This window comes from Tenebrio molitor, chromosome X, assembly GCF_963966145.1.
Source record: "Tenebrio molitor chromosome X, icTenMoli1.1, whole genome shotgun sequence".
Taxonomy (NCBI): Eukaryota; Metazoa; Arthropoda; class Insecta; order Coleoptera; family Tenebrionidae; genus Tenebrio; species Tenebrio molitor.
In genome coordinates this window covers 10,749,536-10,763,204 of record NC_091055.1, presented here as the reverse complement: position 1 = coordinate 10,763,204, position 13,669 = coordinate 10,749,536, and the positions used below count along the sequence as shown (strand labels likewise).

At 35.1% G+C, this 13,669-nt stretch overlaps 1 protein-coding gene across 8 annotated transcripts in view; it reads left to right on the top strand.

Annotated features, from left to right (window-relative positions):
* LOC138140268 (lachesin-like) overlaps positions 1–11,571 on the top strand; it is a 97,433-nt gene extending 85,862 nt beyond the window's left edge. For all 8 annotated transcript variants that reach the window (XM_069061168.1, XM_069061166.1, XM_069061164.1 and 5 more), the window contains 3 exons: positions 3,162–3,281; positions 3,341–3,511; positions 11,041–11,571. In XM_069061168.1, the coding sequence (XP_068917269.1) occupies positions 3,162–3,281; positions 3,341–3,511; positions 11,041–11,264 (515 nt within the window). In that variant the 3' untranslated portion in view covers positions 11,265–11,571. The remainder of the gene's footprint in view (positions 1–3,161; positions 3,282–3,340; positions 3,512–11,040) is intronic.
* The last annotated feature ends 2,098 nt before the right edge of the window (positions 11,572–13,669 follow it).

The following is a 13,669-nucleotide window of genomic DNA, read 5'->3' as shown; positions in this document are numbered from 1 at the left end:
TTTTGCCAATGACGGTGACGAAGCTGGATGAAGTTAATTATAAAATGTTTAGGTAGCCCCTTATGCACCAGATTCATCTCCAACAGATTACTATTTATCCAACAATTTTTTGAGGCAGCGTTGATTAATTCTTATAAAGCCAATTTGTCCCAAAAGTTTTGAAGAGGATCGAACTCCTTTTTTAAAGAAATTATACAAGGTGTTTCATGTAAGAGTACGATCCTGACGATCTCAAAATACAACCTAATATTCGATTTTCATGAGTTTGTACATCCCTGATTTTTTAAAAATTTCCCCCTGTTCACACATTTGCCGAAAAGCTCTCCAGCGATTGTGTTAGCTAGGGGTGTCCAAAATCACAATTTATAATTTTTAATGAATCTAGTTCCCATTGTGAAATGTATTTTGTGTTGCGTTTAGACTTCGTCAGGCTTGTACTTTTACGTGAAACACGTTGTATATTTAGGGCCAGTTTACAGAAGCGAAATTAAGTTAATCGTAATCAAATGAGGGATTAACTGAACACATGATCAAATTGAACCAATCGAAGTTTCGGATTCATGGGTTAATCGCGCATTAAAATTTAATTCGAATTAAATATGTAATTGTCTTTCAATAAACTGGCTCTTAGAGTTTTACATAAATTACTAGGAAATGTGACGTAACTCACTTGAATAAATATCGCAAAAAATTATCACTGTATTTGCGTATTATTTATTCAGGAACTCTGGTGGAGATCTAGGTCGTTAAATGTTGTAAGTTAAATATTTTAAACAACTTCTGTCTACTTCAAACGAAATTAAACATTTTTTGTGTGTTCATTCCGTTCCATATTTGAAATACAAGCATCCAGACAAAACATTTATTATCTTTCACTTTCAGTAATAATCGAAGAAACAGTTCTATCTTAATTTGGAATGTCAGGGTGGGCAGTATACGGTACAGGGTTATTAAAAATATTTGTTACATCGTAAGGTCCTACGCAATTTGATATACACTGCGGATTGATGTGATTACTTCGTTGCTTCTAAATATCGTAAATTAAAATAAAAAAGTTGTCACAAATTTCGTTTGTTAAATCGATTAAAAGTTTATTGGAACATGAAAAAAGTTCACACGTAGCTAAAAAAAATGCAAATGTTCTCGAAGACAATGTTTTAAATGATGTTTGTGGGTTGAGCTTCAGTCGTGGCCTCAGCAAGTTCTTCAGACGCTGAAGGCCTTCTATGTGACATTCCTCTGTTTACATTTCCAGGTATCGATTATACGTTTAATATGGATCACCAAAGACGTTTAAATGTAAAAAAATATTTTCTTCTTGCTAGAACAAGTAACGTTCTGCTCGAAAAAGACTCAACTAATGCGATAAATCGTAGGCAAATACGACATAACAAACGTTTATAATAGTCCAACGTACAACGTACAATGAGAACGGAATGAATATAAACGTTGTGAAAATAATCGCTAGAATGTAGAATTAAGCGAAACAGATCTAGGGTTTAGTCGAGGTCCGTGTAGTTTTGTGAAAAAAAAAACCAACCAGACGATTGCGGTTATGTTTTATAAATTAAAAGGGCCGGGTGGGTCGCGGATTGATTGAGTTTCTTCTTGAAATGTGAAATCGTCCCGACACGTGTAAAAAATGGAACAGTAAATCTAGTTAATGGTACTGTTTGAACAATTGCGTGGATTTTGTGTTTGTTGGGTTTCGGTTTGCGCGGTCGTAATTATGCAGCGATCTTGGAAAAAGAGGGAAAAAAGGGTTGTTGTGTGCGGAACGAGGGGTGCGCTGTAGGTCGATGGTTCAGCGTTCGATGTAACAATAAGTTAGAGAAGAGATGACATGCGGATCTGACAGTCGGGATGTTTACTATGCGGTATTGCATTTTTATTTATTTTGTTGCATAAAGGCGAGAATGAACAATTGTTTTAAAAGCTCATATGAATATGGATGCGGCGGAATGCACACGGTACAATAGCCCGGGGTAATGGGTGCGCGCTAAGTAGACAATGCCGGCTGATTATAAACATAACCATAAATACAAACGTGGCCGACGCAACTTCAATCATTTCCCGACGTGTATGCTAAGCGCTCACAGGTTTATACTGGTTATGCATTTACGCAATACGGAACGATGTAATTTATGTATTACATTAAATAAATAAATGTATGAGCGTTCCAACGTCGCAGGACGAATGTCCAGCGCCGCTTTCCTAATAAACTTTCTGGAATATTTAACATCTATTAATGGATTTTAGTACGAGAGTAACATTTGCATCAAAAGGTATGCATTAAATGTATTCGCACAAACTGACATTTAGATGTAGATTTTAAAATGATTTTGTTGGGTCGAGTGTAGTCCAGGTCGATCGGTGGACGCGCCGGGCGGAAATTAATCTTGATACGTTCCAAATGATAACCGTAAATCACTATCGTATCGAATGTGACCAATATCTCACCCCTAAGTTCGTATATTGCAGTCGATTTGTAAGAAACAATGTAGTCGAGTAAGTTTGGAAACAATTTCAATTTTTCCACTTAAAAAAGAGTCAGTTAGTCAATCAATTTGGGGCACTTGTTATCAGTTTTCAGTTCCGCTACCCGTGCCACAATATAGTGAATAATTCGATCGCGCTCCAAAGTTTTATCGTCGAGGGGAATGAATTTCAGCTATACATCTACCGCCGCTGTTCAGGCCGCTAAGTAAATATACTGTGTAAAGTCTGAAATTGAAAGTCATCTCTTAAGAAATGTTAGTGCAGGGTACAAGGAGGTTCGCAACTTCGCGGCCCGATAAAAAGTATGAGCAGTCGGAGTTCTAGTACTTATATTATGAAAGCTTATCACGGCCGTTATGAGTCAGTGGTCTTTCGGCACATCTCTCAGGACGGGGCGGCTATCACCGGCGATATCTGTCGCGGTATCTCCCCTCGCGAGCGGCGGCGGTGGCGGTGGCGAGATGTTGGCTGCGGCCGCACCGTTTGCACCTCGGTAACCCCACAGGCATCGGCGTGGGCCCGCACCGGCATAATTGTCACGACACACTCCATTTTCGTGCAGTTTCCGCTGGCCATTCGTAGCTTATTTCCGGCGTATTGTGGGAAGGGTGGAGCGCTGCGCCTGACACCGTTGACGGATGATGCGAACCCCTCTGTTGCAGTTCACCCCCTGATACAAGTTCCCAACCAGCTAGTGGGCGCCCCGGTTAACACCGATGTCACTCTACAATGTCACGTAGAGGCTTCGCCGAAGGCAATCAACTACTGGACCAGAGAAAGCGGTAACAGAACACTCCCTTTCGAGCTCTAGTGCACTATCTATTCCCGATACCTTCCGCAGGAGAAATGATCATCACCAACGATAAGTACTACATGACGGAAATTAATAATTCCTACTATAGCGTCCAGATGAAGCTGGTTATACGCCGCTTCCACAAATCCGATCTGGGAGGCTACAAATGTATCTCCAAGAACTCGATCGGCGACGCCGAAGGCAACATTCGTCTCTATGGTAAGCCAACTTCCACTTGCTCTCTGATTTACAGCTTCGAAACTATGAAATGTTGATGAGACTCACACTAGAATTGGCGACGCAATAAAATGAAATTGGATTTTTCACAAAAATCGCTAAAATTTCACTTACTACTTTTGTATCCGACCCATTTTCGTCACGACAATCTATATCTGTTAACGGTTTAAGTCAATTGCTTTCCCGCTTTTATTACTTCTCCCCTAACTTTACACCTCGACCGAATACGCACATCCCACCGAAAAATTAACGAATCTATTCTTACGAATTTATACACCTGTCCCACGGGGAAACCCCCTAATAACGAACAATTCAAATTCGATCAACACATTATTTTAACACATACATTACTTACTACATCATCATCACGAATCTATTCATTCTATTTTCTTCTTTTTAATAAAAAATAACACTCTAACCATTTCATTTAAGTCAGGTCAGGTCAAGTTAAATTTAATAATCATTTATACACCGTTTTTTCTTCAGCGAGACACTGCAAAGCTTTTATAAAAAAAAAGAAGTTTCCATTCTAGCAGAATACTAATTTCGTGGAAATCGTACAGAGTGTCTATAAAATTATGTGGGATCGTAGTAGGCGTTGAAAGTTTGCCCACTCTTTCATCAGAAATCGAGTAATGTTAGTATGATCTACGATGCAACCCTCACAGAAAATTGGTTTTACTGGTTACCTAGCTTGACAAAATATGTGGTTTACAAAGAAAATGAAATAAAAATAATACATACAATAACAAAATGCATTATTGATGGGTCTCAATACTCTCAACAAATTACGTAGGTATTTATTGTACACTTCAGAAGAAGGTTCATCAGTGACGCGGTTAAAAAAGTAACAATGAAAATTAAAGAAATCGTTCGAAGTGTCCTTCATTTTGCTCTAAACATGTTCTCACTCCCACTTTCTTATTTTCAAAAATATTTTGTAACATATGTTCATTGATGTAACGACAACAGTTGGCAATCTCTTCTATTAACCAATTTAAATTATTCATTTGTCGTTTGTACGCTTCGTCTTTCAAGTAGCCGAACACAGAAAAGTCTAAGGGAGTTAAGTCAGGCGAACGCGGAGGCCATGCCGTATTTGTACCTCTACTTATGATACGATCACAGAAAAAGTCACTTAAATACTGGAGATTTGCACGAGTTGTATGAGGTGTCGCACCATCTTGCTGAAAATAACCGTGTCATCTAACTGGTTAATGATAACTCCCTGTATCTCTCACCATTAGTTTGATGGAAAGTCTTTTGCGCGAAACTGCAATCCATATGTCAATTCTCATTGGATGTAAGGGGGCTTCAACAAACACATCAGGATTTTTAGAACTTCAAAAGCGAACATTTTGTGAATTGACGTATCCTGATACATGAAACCAAGCTTCATCTGAGAAGGAACTCAAGTCTAACAATCTGTCATTATTGAGATTATAATGAAACCAGTTGCAATAATTTATGCGGGACGAGCTCTTGTACAGTTGATACTTTGTATGGATGTAAATCCAAGTTCTTTTTAACAATTTTATGACATGTACTCCGAGGTACACCAGTTTGAAGAGACAGTCTGGTAAGGAATGTTCTCGGATGTTCTTCTAAATGATTTCGTATGTTTTCAACTATATCTTCAATCACCTTGGGACGATCTGGCGATTTCTTCTTTTCAACACTACCAACAGTACCAAAACGATTAACAATTCGATGTATGTGAGCTGCCACAGACTTCTCTAAAACATTTTGGTTCGGGTAATTGGTTGAAAATTCTTCTTTGCAAGCTTGAAGGCTGTATGTCCATTCTCCGTCTCTTATAACACCGTTGTAGTAGTAAGACATTAACTTATTTTGTTCAAGTGTGAAGACCATTTTAGCAATTACATACTTCTAAAATATTTGCGAGATTATAAAATTATGCTGATTTTCAATATAAAAGCAGACAATACATACAGGAAATTATCTATCTTTGGAAAAGGCTTTCTTAAGAATAAACAAACCAGGAACGCTAGAAACAAGGCAGGACTTCGAAAGCGGAAATGAGGTTAAGTTGAGTTCGTGATGACAGCTCGTGAATATTTGACAGTTTGCGATTGGTATTTCATGAATTTAAACGAGGTGGCAAATTCAAATTCCAACGCCATCTGCAATCCTACATTCTTTTATAGACAGTCTGTATCATTCGCCATAAATCCGTCAAAAAGAAAAATATAATTTATAAGAAGACAAGCTTTTTAAGAGTTTTTTTTATGTAACATTTTGAAAAATGGTAAATAAATTTTTTATACAGGGTGACTGACGAAAAACCTTTGACGCTGTATCTTACTTATTCTTCATCCGATTTGAATAAATGACACATCAAATGAAAGAGTTCGAAAAGCACTTCATTATTATCCTATTCGATACTTTTTCGACATCTATTTTTTGACAGACGATAGCCAACTTTTTTTTTCAAATTACACTCTATATATTTTTTTATTCGTTCTTATAAAGAATCTCCTTCTGAATATTCGTGCATTAAAAGAAAAAACAAAAAATGTATTTTAATTGAAAAAAATTGAAAATCAAAAATCAAGTAATCAAATTTGTACTCAATACAAAATCTATCCTAGTTGCTCAAAATTTCCTCAATGCTGTTGCAGACACTGTCCATACCTTCTAGAAATACCCACCTTTGCATTCAGTAAAAAATTTCGGGGTTTTTCCTGACATACTCGCACTATCTTTTTGGGTACCTGGTGGGGTCAAATAAACATTGTCTCGAAAGTTTCGAATGAAGATAAAGAAATCCAATGGATTAAAATCTGGGGATGTAGCGGGCCATCGAATAGCTCCATGAGCACCCATTCGTCGTTCACCAAAATGATTTTAATGATTTAAAAATACAAAATTCATGCGTGCACTATGTGGTATGGCGCCGTCCTAATGAAACACGACTCTATTCAACACTGCTAATGGTATCTCATCCAGAAAGTTGCTTATTTCGGTTGATAATAAATAATATGATATTTTGTTTGATCGAGACTGCTATCAATAAAAAAGGGACCCACTAGTCCATTCTATCTCCAAAAATGCCACACCACACAAACTTCTTTCTTGCTTATTTTGGTCACTTGATTTTAAAATTTTGTACATTTACTCTTTAATTTCTCGACTTTTGTTTAATGAATGGGTATAGTTATTTGCATTTTTATATTCAGAAGACAAATCTCTATAATAGTGAATAGAAAAAAATGTACAATGCTATTTGAAAAAAAGAAGCTGATGTTCATCTGTCAAAAACTGGACGCAAGATTTTTTTTTTATAAAGTTGGTATTGAAGTGTTGTCAAAATTATTTCATTTGACGTGCCATTTATTCAAATCGGATAAAAAATAAGCAAGATACAGCATCAAAGGATTTTCGTCAGTCACCCTGTATCTGAAATAGACTTAAATATTTTCGCATATTTTTATATTTTGATATACATACATATTTTTTGTAGGCAAACAAATTATCGTCTTCTTACCTCCGTTTCTTATTTTCCCATTCTCCCTTACCTCTCTTTACAGCCCTAAATTGCAGCTGTTTAAATTTATTTAGGCTTTACAACTAAATCTTGCTGCAAGACGAATCCTTAAGATACTTTGTCGATAACAATGACCATGATAGGCGTAAAATATTTTTTGAAGCGTCAGTAAAGGAATCAGAAATGTCAAAAGCAACAAAGCAATTTCTGGATCAAGAATTATTGAAAGGAATATTCTTCTTTCTGCGTAAATGGTACAGATAAACAAAAATACTAAGTTTTCCTGAAATGTAGTTCAAAAAATCTTAATCTGGGACATTTTTTTGTCATTTTAATACTACACTTAGGTATTAGAAATTTCCCGACATATCACTGGAAGAAATTTTTTGCCTTTAAAATTTCTTTTTAGTTATTTACATGTAAATCCGCATAAGGGGGCAGCAACTTAATCGGGACAAATGACTCCTATCCTGGCGCGTCCCGATTAACCGAAACTCACTCTACCTCTTATTACTCGTGTTTCTTTTTGCCCCATTCTCCCCCACCTGTATTTACAGCTCTCGAAATCCTCGAGACACAATTCAACTGATTTCTGAGTTTAAAAATCAATATTTTATAATTTAACTAAATGCAGATAGTCTGAAATTAATTAAATTAAACTTAGTTCAGGTGAAAGACGCATCAAAAACAAATTCAAACGTAAAATGAACTCATTTCAAATACATCTGCTACAGTTCTCGCACTAATATTCGACGCGTGATTGTACACACATTGGATTTTATTTATTTCGTGGACAAAAATGTCTGCGTGTTTTCTACACTTCTGTCTTTACACCTCAACAGTCGAGCGCCATCTTACACAAAAATGACTCCTATTCAGGCACTCCGATATTTCTTCATTTGCGCCTCCGACACGAAACCAATTACACTCTAACGGCGCAATTACCATTCGAGTCGAATTACAGAAAAAGATATTCCTCAAATTTCGCCCCGATTTGGTCTATTAGTTAAATTAAATATGCAAAATCTCCAAGCTGTTAAAATTTTTCACTAAAAACTGCCCCTGCACTGACTTTACACTCTCCAACAGAATCTCATTTTCCTTATTTAAGTAACCATGCAGAAGTACAAGTAAGGCAATATTTTCATCTGATTCAATCTCCATAGTGAAATTAATGTTAAAATGTTGGGCGTTTAATTGGCGAGAAAAGAGATTAGAAGCTTTCCTCGGCGTGTCTAGATAATGAAAGTGTCAGTTACGTATTCAGGAATGTTATTTAGCTTTCTATGCATAAATATATTGGAATGCATCCAACTTACTCGGAGAGAAAAACTGCTGTTAACTCATTTAAACAAATTACTCGCGTTTACAAAATAATTTATTTATCGATTATCAAATATTAACATGTCAAACGCACTTAAGCTGGTAAATGTTTGATCGTCGATGCTTTCGTATAATGAGCAATGTTTTAAATTATTTGTGACAAAGTGTAAAGCAGATTTTTCCTGATTTAGAAATTATTGACGTTTATTTTGCGTCACGAAAGTAATGACACGAGTAAGACGCCGCGTTACTTGATCGAGCAACTAAACAAATAAATAAATAACAATTTTAATTGATCCGATTTGGTATAATGAAACGACTCTTTAGGAGATAAATATTTTTCTTCTGGAATCATTAAAATGTAAACCTATATATTTCCCGAGTCTTCGGGTAAGTAACTGAATATATTAAAAGTGAAGCAATTAAATTTCCATGCTGTTTCATCAGGTTTGATTTAATAAATCATTTCTGCCATTAATAACCTCTGTCCACAAAAAAACGGTTTTATCTATGCTAGTAGTGTTTTAATCAAAATATTAATTAAAAACCGTATAATGTGTATTAAACACCTTCCCTAATTTACACACAGCTCACGTTTCGTGATGTTGTTATATGAAAAACCTAACGGAAAGCAACAATTAATCGAATCGAGTTATAAATTATGATTAGGGAATCGCAAAAATGAAGAGAGTCGACTGCAACGTACAAGCTTTTTGTAAGAGAATTTCAGTTTTAATCTTGACGTATTTATGTTTACTGAGTAAACGATGTAACGAATTAAAACGAAGTCTTAGGGCGAATAACAATTAGGGTTGTAATTTTATACAATACTAATTGCATTATTCCAAATTAAATTCAAATACGATTGTCATTCTTCATTAGTTGCGTTGCAGTATGTCGATTCGAGTGCCATCAGATTTGCACGTTCCCTTAGTGGATGATTAAAAAAGTGAAAATATTCCCGTTGTATGGATTTTAACCGAAATTTGGAATGGCGCGTGGAATTCAGGTCGAAACATAAATTCTAGTCAGCGCGAAATGAATAAAGAAAGAAAATAAAAGCTCTATATTTGTGATTTTTTTTGACAAACCTGGAATGCGATATTTCAAATTGTTTCAAAAATCGTCGTCGACGCAAACTATTAACTTAACACAACAATATTAAAAAATTAGCAGTTTCAGGAGAAAAATTGTCTCGTTTCTAAACGTAAATAATATTTTCGTAAACAATATTCCACGTTCTCGAGTTGCTAGCGATCTTTTCGTGAGTGATAGAAACGGAAAATAAAATTTGCTACCGGTGTCAGGCTGAACGCAAATGTGGAAACACTTTGAAGGTTTCGAATTCACAGGAATTTACACAGGCGAGAGTAAAGTCTCAACAAATGAATCTGCTGCAGTAGTGGCGTATATAGTTTCGAATAAAGTTTGATGTGACACTAAAAATTTTTCTAAACAATTCATAAGTGTAAACGAAAACGCTACAGCGTGCCGACTTCTTCAGTGCGGCGCGCCGTTACCCCTTGCTAAGAGACACGAACATAGTGTGGCGACCTGTTTTCTGGTTGCATTTGCTTTAAATAACTAAAACAAACAAATGGATGCTAACAAATAGTTGGATATAATTTTTTCACCAATTATATTACCTTTCTATATATTATTAATAAATGTCGGACCGTTGACTCTTCACATTTAAATTTTTTATTGAATTAATTTTTATTGAGTTTACTGTTCTGTTTTGTTAGTTCGATAGTTGTTCCGTTTTGTATTGAAACAATTTAAAACGTTTTTACATCATTGATATAAATTTATTTGTAAATCAAACTTTCCGTACTTTTTTTTATCTTCCGATCCTTTATTCATAACAAATTTTTGTTTCCTTCTTGAATAGTAACATCTGACATTGTCGTGCTACTGTTTTTCATTTAGTACGGCAAGCCGTACTGTACTGTATGCATTGTTAGTGTTTGGTTAATTAGGAGTAATTAAGAGTTGAAATTTTTTATCGGCGAGACGCCACTGGTGCAGTTTGCAAATTAGAAATGTCTATAGAGGGTGAAAGTTTATTTAAGTTATTCAGAAGAATTTTTGCGAGGTCCCCATTATTTTTGGGCGGGTGTGGTCTTACGATCTATCGCGATATATCGTAGGTTGTACATTTGAAATTCATGCCGACATAAATTTTCGCTTAAAAACGGCAGCGACGTTGTATTTTTTGTCCCTTATAGAGAAAGGCAGCATTTGAAAAATATCACGGTAATTATTGGAATCTGCGTTTCCCCTATAAGCGAGCGACAAGCAGATTTAACGATTTAAGTCGATTGTTTATTTATTTAGGAGTAAAATTCGCGTCGACCTTTCGTTCCGAAACAAATTAAAACTTTCCCGTGGATTCGGTTAATTTAAAATCGTGTATAGCGTTAGTTTTTTAAAGATGTTTTTGTTTAGGGAAAAAGAAAATTATAGGTCCAATTAATGGAGCAGATCAAGATTGTTTGTATTCGTTTATTGAAATTTGTAGCCACGTAATTTGAATCTAAAGTTCGGGAACTATGCGGAAGTGAGGGGGAGCTCGAGATTCGGATAATATTCAAATAAAACTGAAAGTTTGAAAACGTATTCGGGGGAGATCGATACGGACATTTTTGTTTAAAATATTTAATATTGACTATCGTTGCAGAAATGGAGATCCAAGAGCGGGCAGATTCCGACGATGAGAATATGGAAGAGGACGTCGAAACAGAAAATACAGAGAAGCGTCTGTATAACGGCTTTCAAGGGCCACTTACTGAAACTGAAGAGAGCAGCTTGCAGCCCAATATAAGTTCCGGAAGTTCCGGGAGTACGTCGGACACGGTGTTGCGATCCGGTGCTCTCCTGCTGGTACTCTTCTTGTTGATTTGACGCTGCAGTGACGGTGCGCGGACACAGTGCAATGTGATATGTGCCAAATCTACTCGTGCTTCGCTACCTAACGCTGAGTGTCGTCTGTATCATAAGAACTGTCATAGCAAATGTTAAAAGTAGCATGATAAATGTTAAGCCTTTGTTGCAATTAGACGCCTGCTAATCAGTTTCTTTACATTTAAATATATCAAACCTAACGATCCTGTATGTTTAGTAGTCGATTCTGTTATGATTCCGTTCCAAAATTTATTTACTGTTGCATAAAATGTTTATATTTAAGCTAAATAAATTGTTTCGAATTTTACATCGATTTTATTTATCAACCTACCCCCTACGCTCCAAAAATAACTTTTCATTAAAGACGGATATCTGAGGCATCTTCTCTCAGCCACTCCTTTCTAAATCACAAGAAAGTAGATTTTAGTTATTTAAACTACTTCATCTGATGCATGCAACGATGTTGTATGTCCATGTATAGAGGGTGTGCCAGAAAATCCACGGCAAAATTTTAACCACGAGCTACTGTCTTCATATTTCTACATGAAAAATGAAAAAGATATTTAAAAATTTCTATGTGAAAAAATAAAATGACATTTAATTTTTGAAGTACAATTTTTTTTAATTGCTTTTAGTCTTCTATGTTGTCCCACAACCTCGTAGGTAAAATTTCGGCACATTTTAAAAATACACCCTTGTATATCATATTTTATAAAATGTACGCCAATGCGAAGTAACCTCTAGGAAATATGCTTTAAAACAAGGAAACCACCCACATTGGTGTACACTTTATAAAATATGATATACAACGGTGTATTTTTAAAATGTGTCATTTTATTTTTTGACATAGAATTTTTTAAATATTTTTTCCGAGTTCTATAAGAAGCCAGTAGCTTGTGGTTAAAATTTTGCCGTCCATTTCAGGGACGCCCTTGTACATACTCGTACATATTAACCATTTTTTATAGTACATATTTTTTATCAGGTTGCCAACAAACCGAGAAATTTACTATGTATTTGCAATACAATTACTTATTTACATAATTTATGGTGACAGGACAATTATTGCGATTATCATCTGCGATGTCCGGCGGCGTATTAGACATTAGACATCACTTTGGCTGTTGTATTAGACATTTTTTCATCACGCTGTTGCTATCGATTATATGAACGTTCATTTTCTTATTATGCACCAAATAAGCATCAGAAATAAACGATACAACACTTTTCGGGCAAATAAAATACTTTGGTTAAATTTAATTGTTAAATTTTCATTTGTTTTCAATCGGTTTACTCGGTTTTGTCGGTTTCGTTGTTAACTTACTAAACAGATCAACAGATGGTGCGACGGTCCAGGGTCAGAAAAGTGCGGCCGAAAGAGTTACTTTTCGTCCGCTTGGGAGTATGTAAAATTCCCTTTTTCATTAAGGGCGTCTAAAAAATTATTATGTTTAAAAATATTGGGCCGTACGACGACACCCTTATTAAATTTAATTATGATTTTAATTACCATGGTGACAAATTAATCTCTTTCTAGCAGGTTATAATTGCATAAATCTATATCGTTTTATGTTTACTTTAATCACGCGACTTTAGTTAACGACAACTGTAGTAACGGTGTCGTGATACGGCCCACTATGTCTAGAAATTCAGAGACATATCACGGAATAGTGATAATTTTTAAGAGTTTCATGTTTAATTAATAGCTTTAAATTATCACAAGATCCTATTTGAATTAAATACTATTAAATATTAAAGATTAAAAATTATTGAAATATAAAATAAAGAATGTCTCTATGTGTTTAAATAATTTTAGTACTAATAGGAATTAAATATAAAGCAAAGATCTACAGCTTAAATTTAGAATAAATAATTTTTGCCTATTTTGGGTGTTATAAATACAGGGTGTCCCAAAATTGGCCTACTAACTACTTACTACCTTATCGAGGTTTAAATGTACTATTCCGGACACGGAATCTTGGTCACGACTGACATTTAACTGACAAATATGTGTGAACTGGCCTTTATTAAATATAACCCAACTTTTGACTCGATAATGCCATTTCCCTGCTTTTTTGATGTCACAAGAGAAACTTCAAAGTGATTTTTAATAATTGTCATTTATGAATGACACTAATGACTGGTTTACATCATTTTTTCAGAAATGTCTAAAAAATGTTGGCCAAGATTCCGTGCCCGGAATAGTACAAGAAAAAAATTTTTCAGACAAAAAAATGAATTATTGTTATTATTATTATTAACGGTAATACAATGTAAACAAAGATATACTCGTACATCATTATCTTGCAATGTTACTGTAGTGGATTTTAAATAATTTTTTCGATTTCCAAAGCTTCTAATTTCTCTATTATGCAGGATTGGATATTGGTGGTGAATGATCTTGT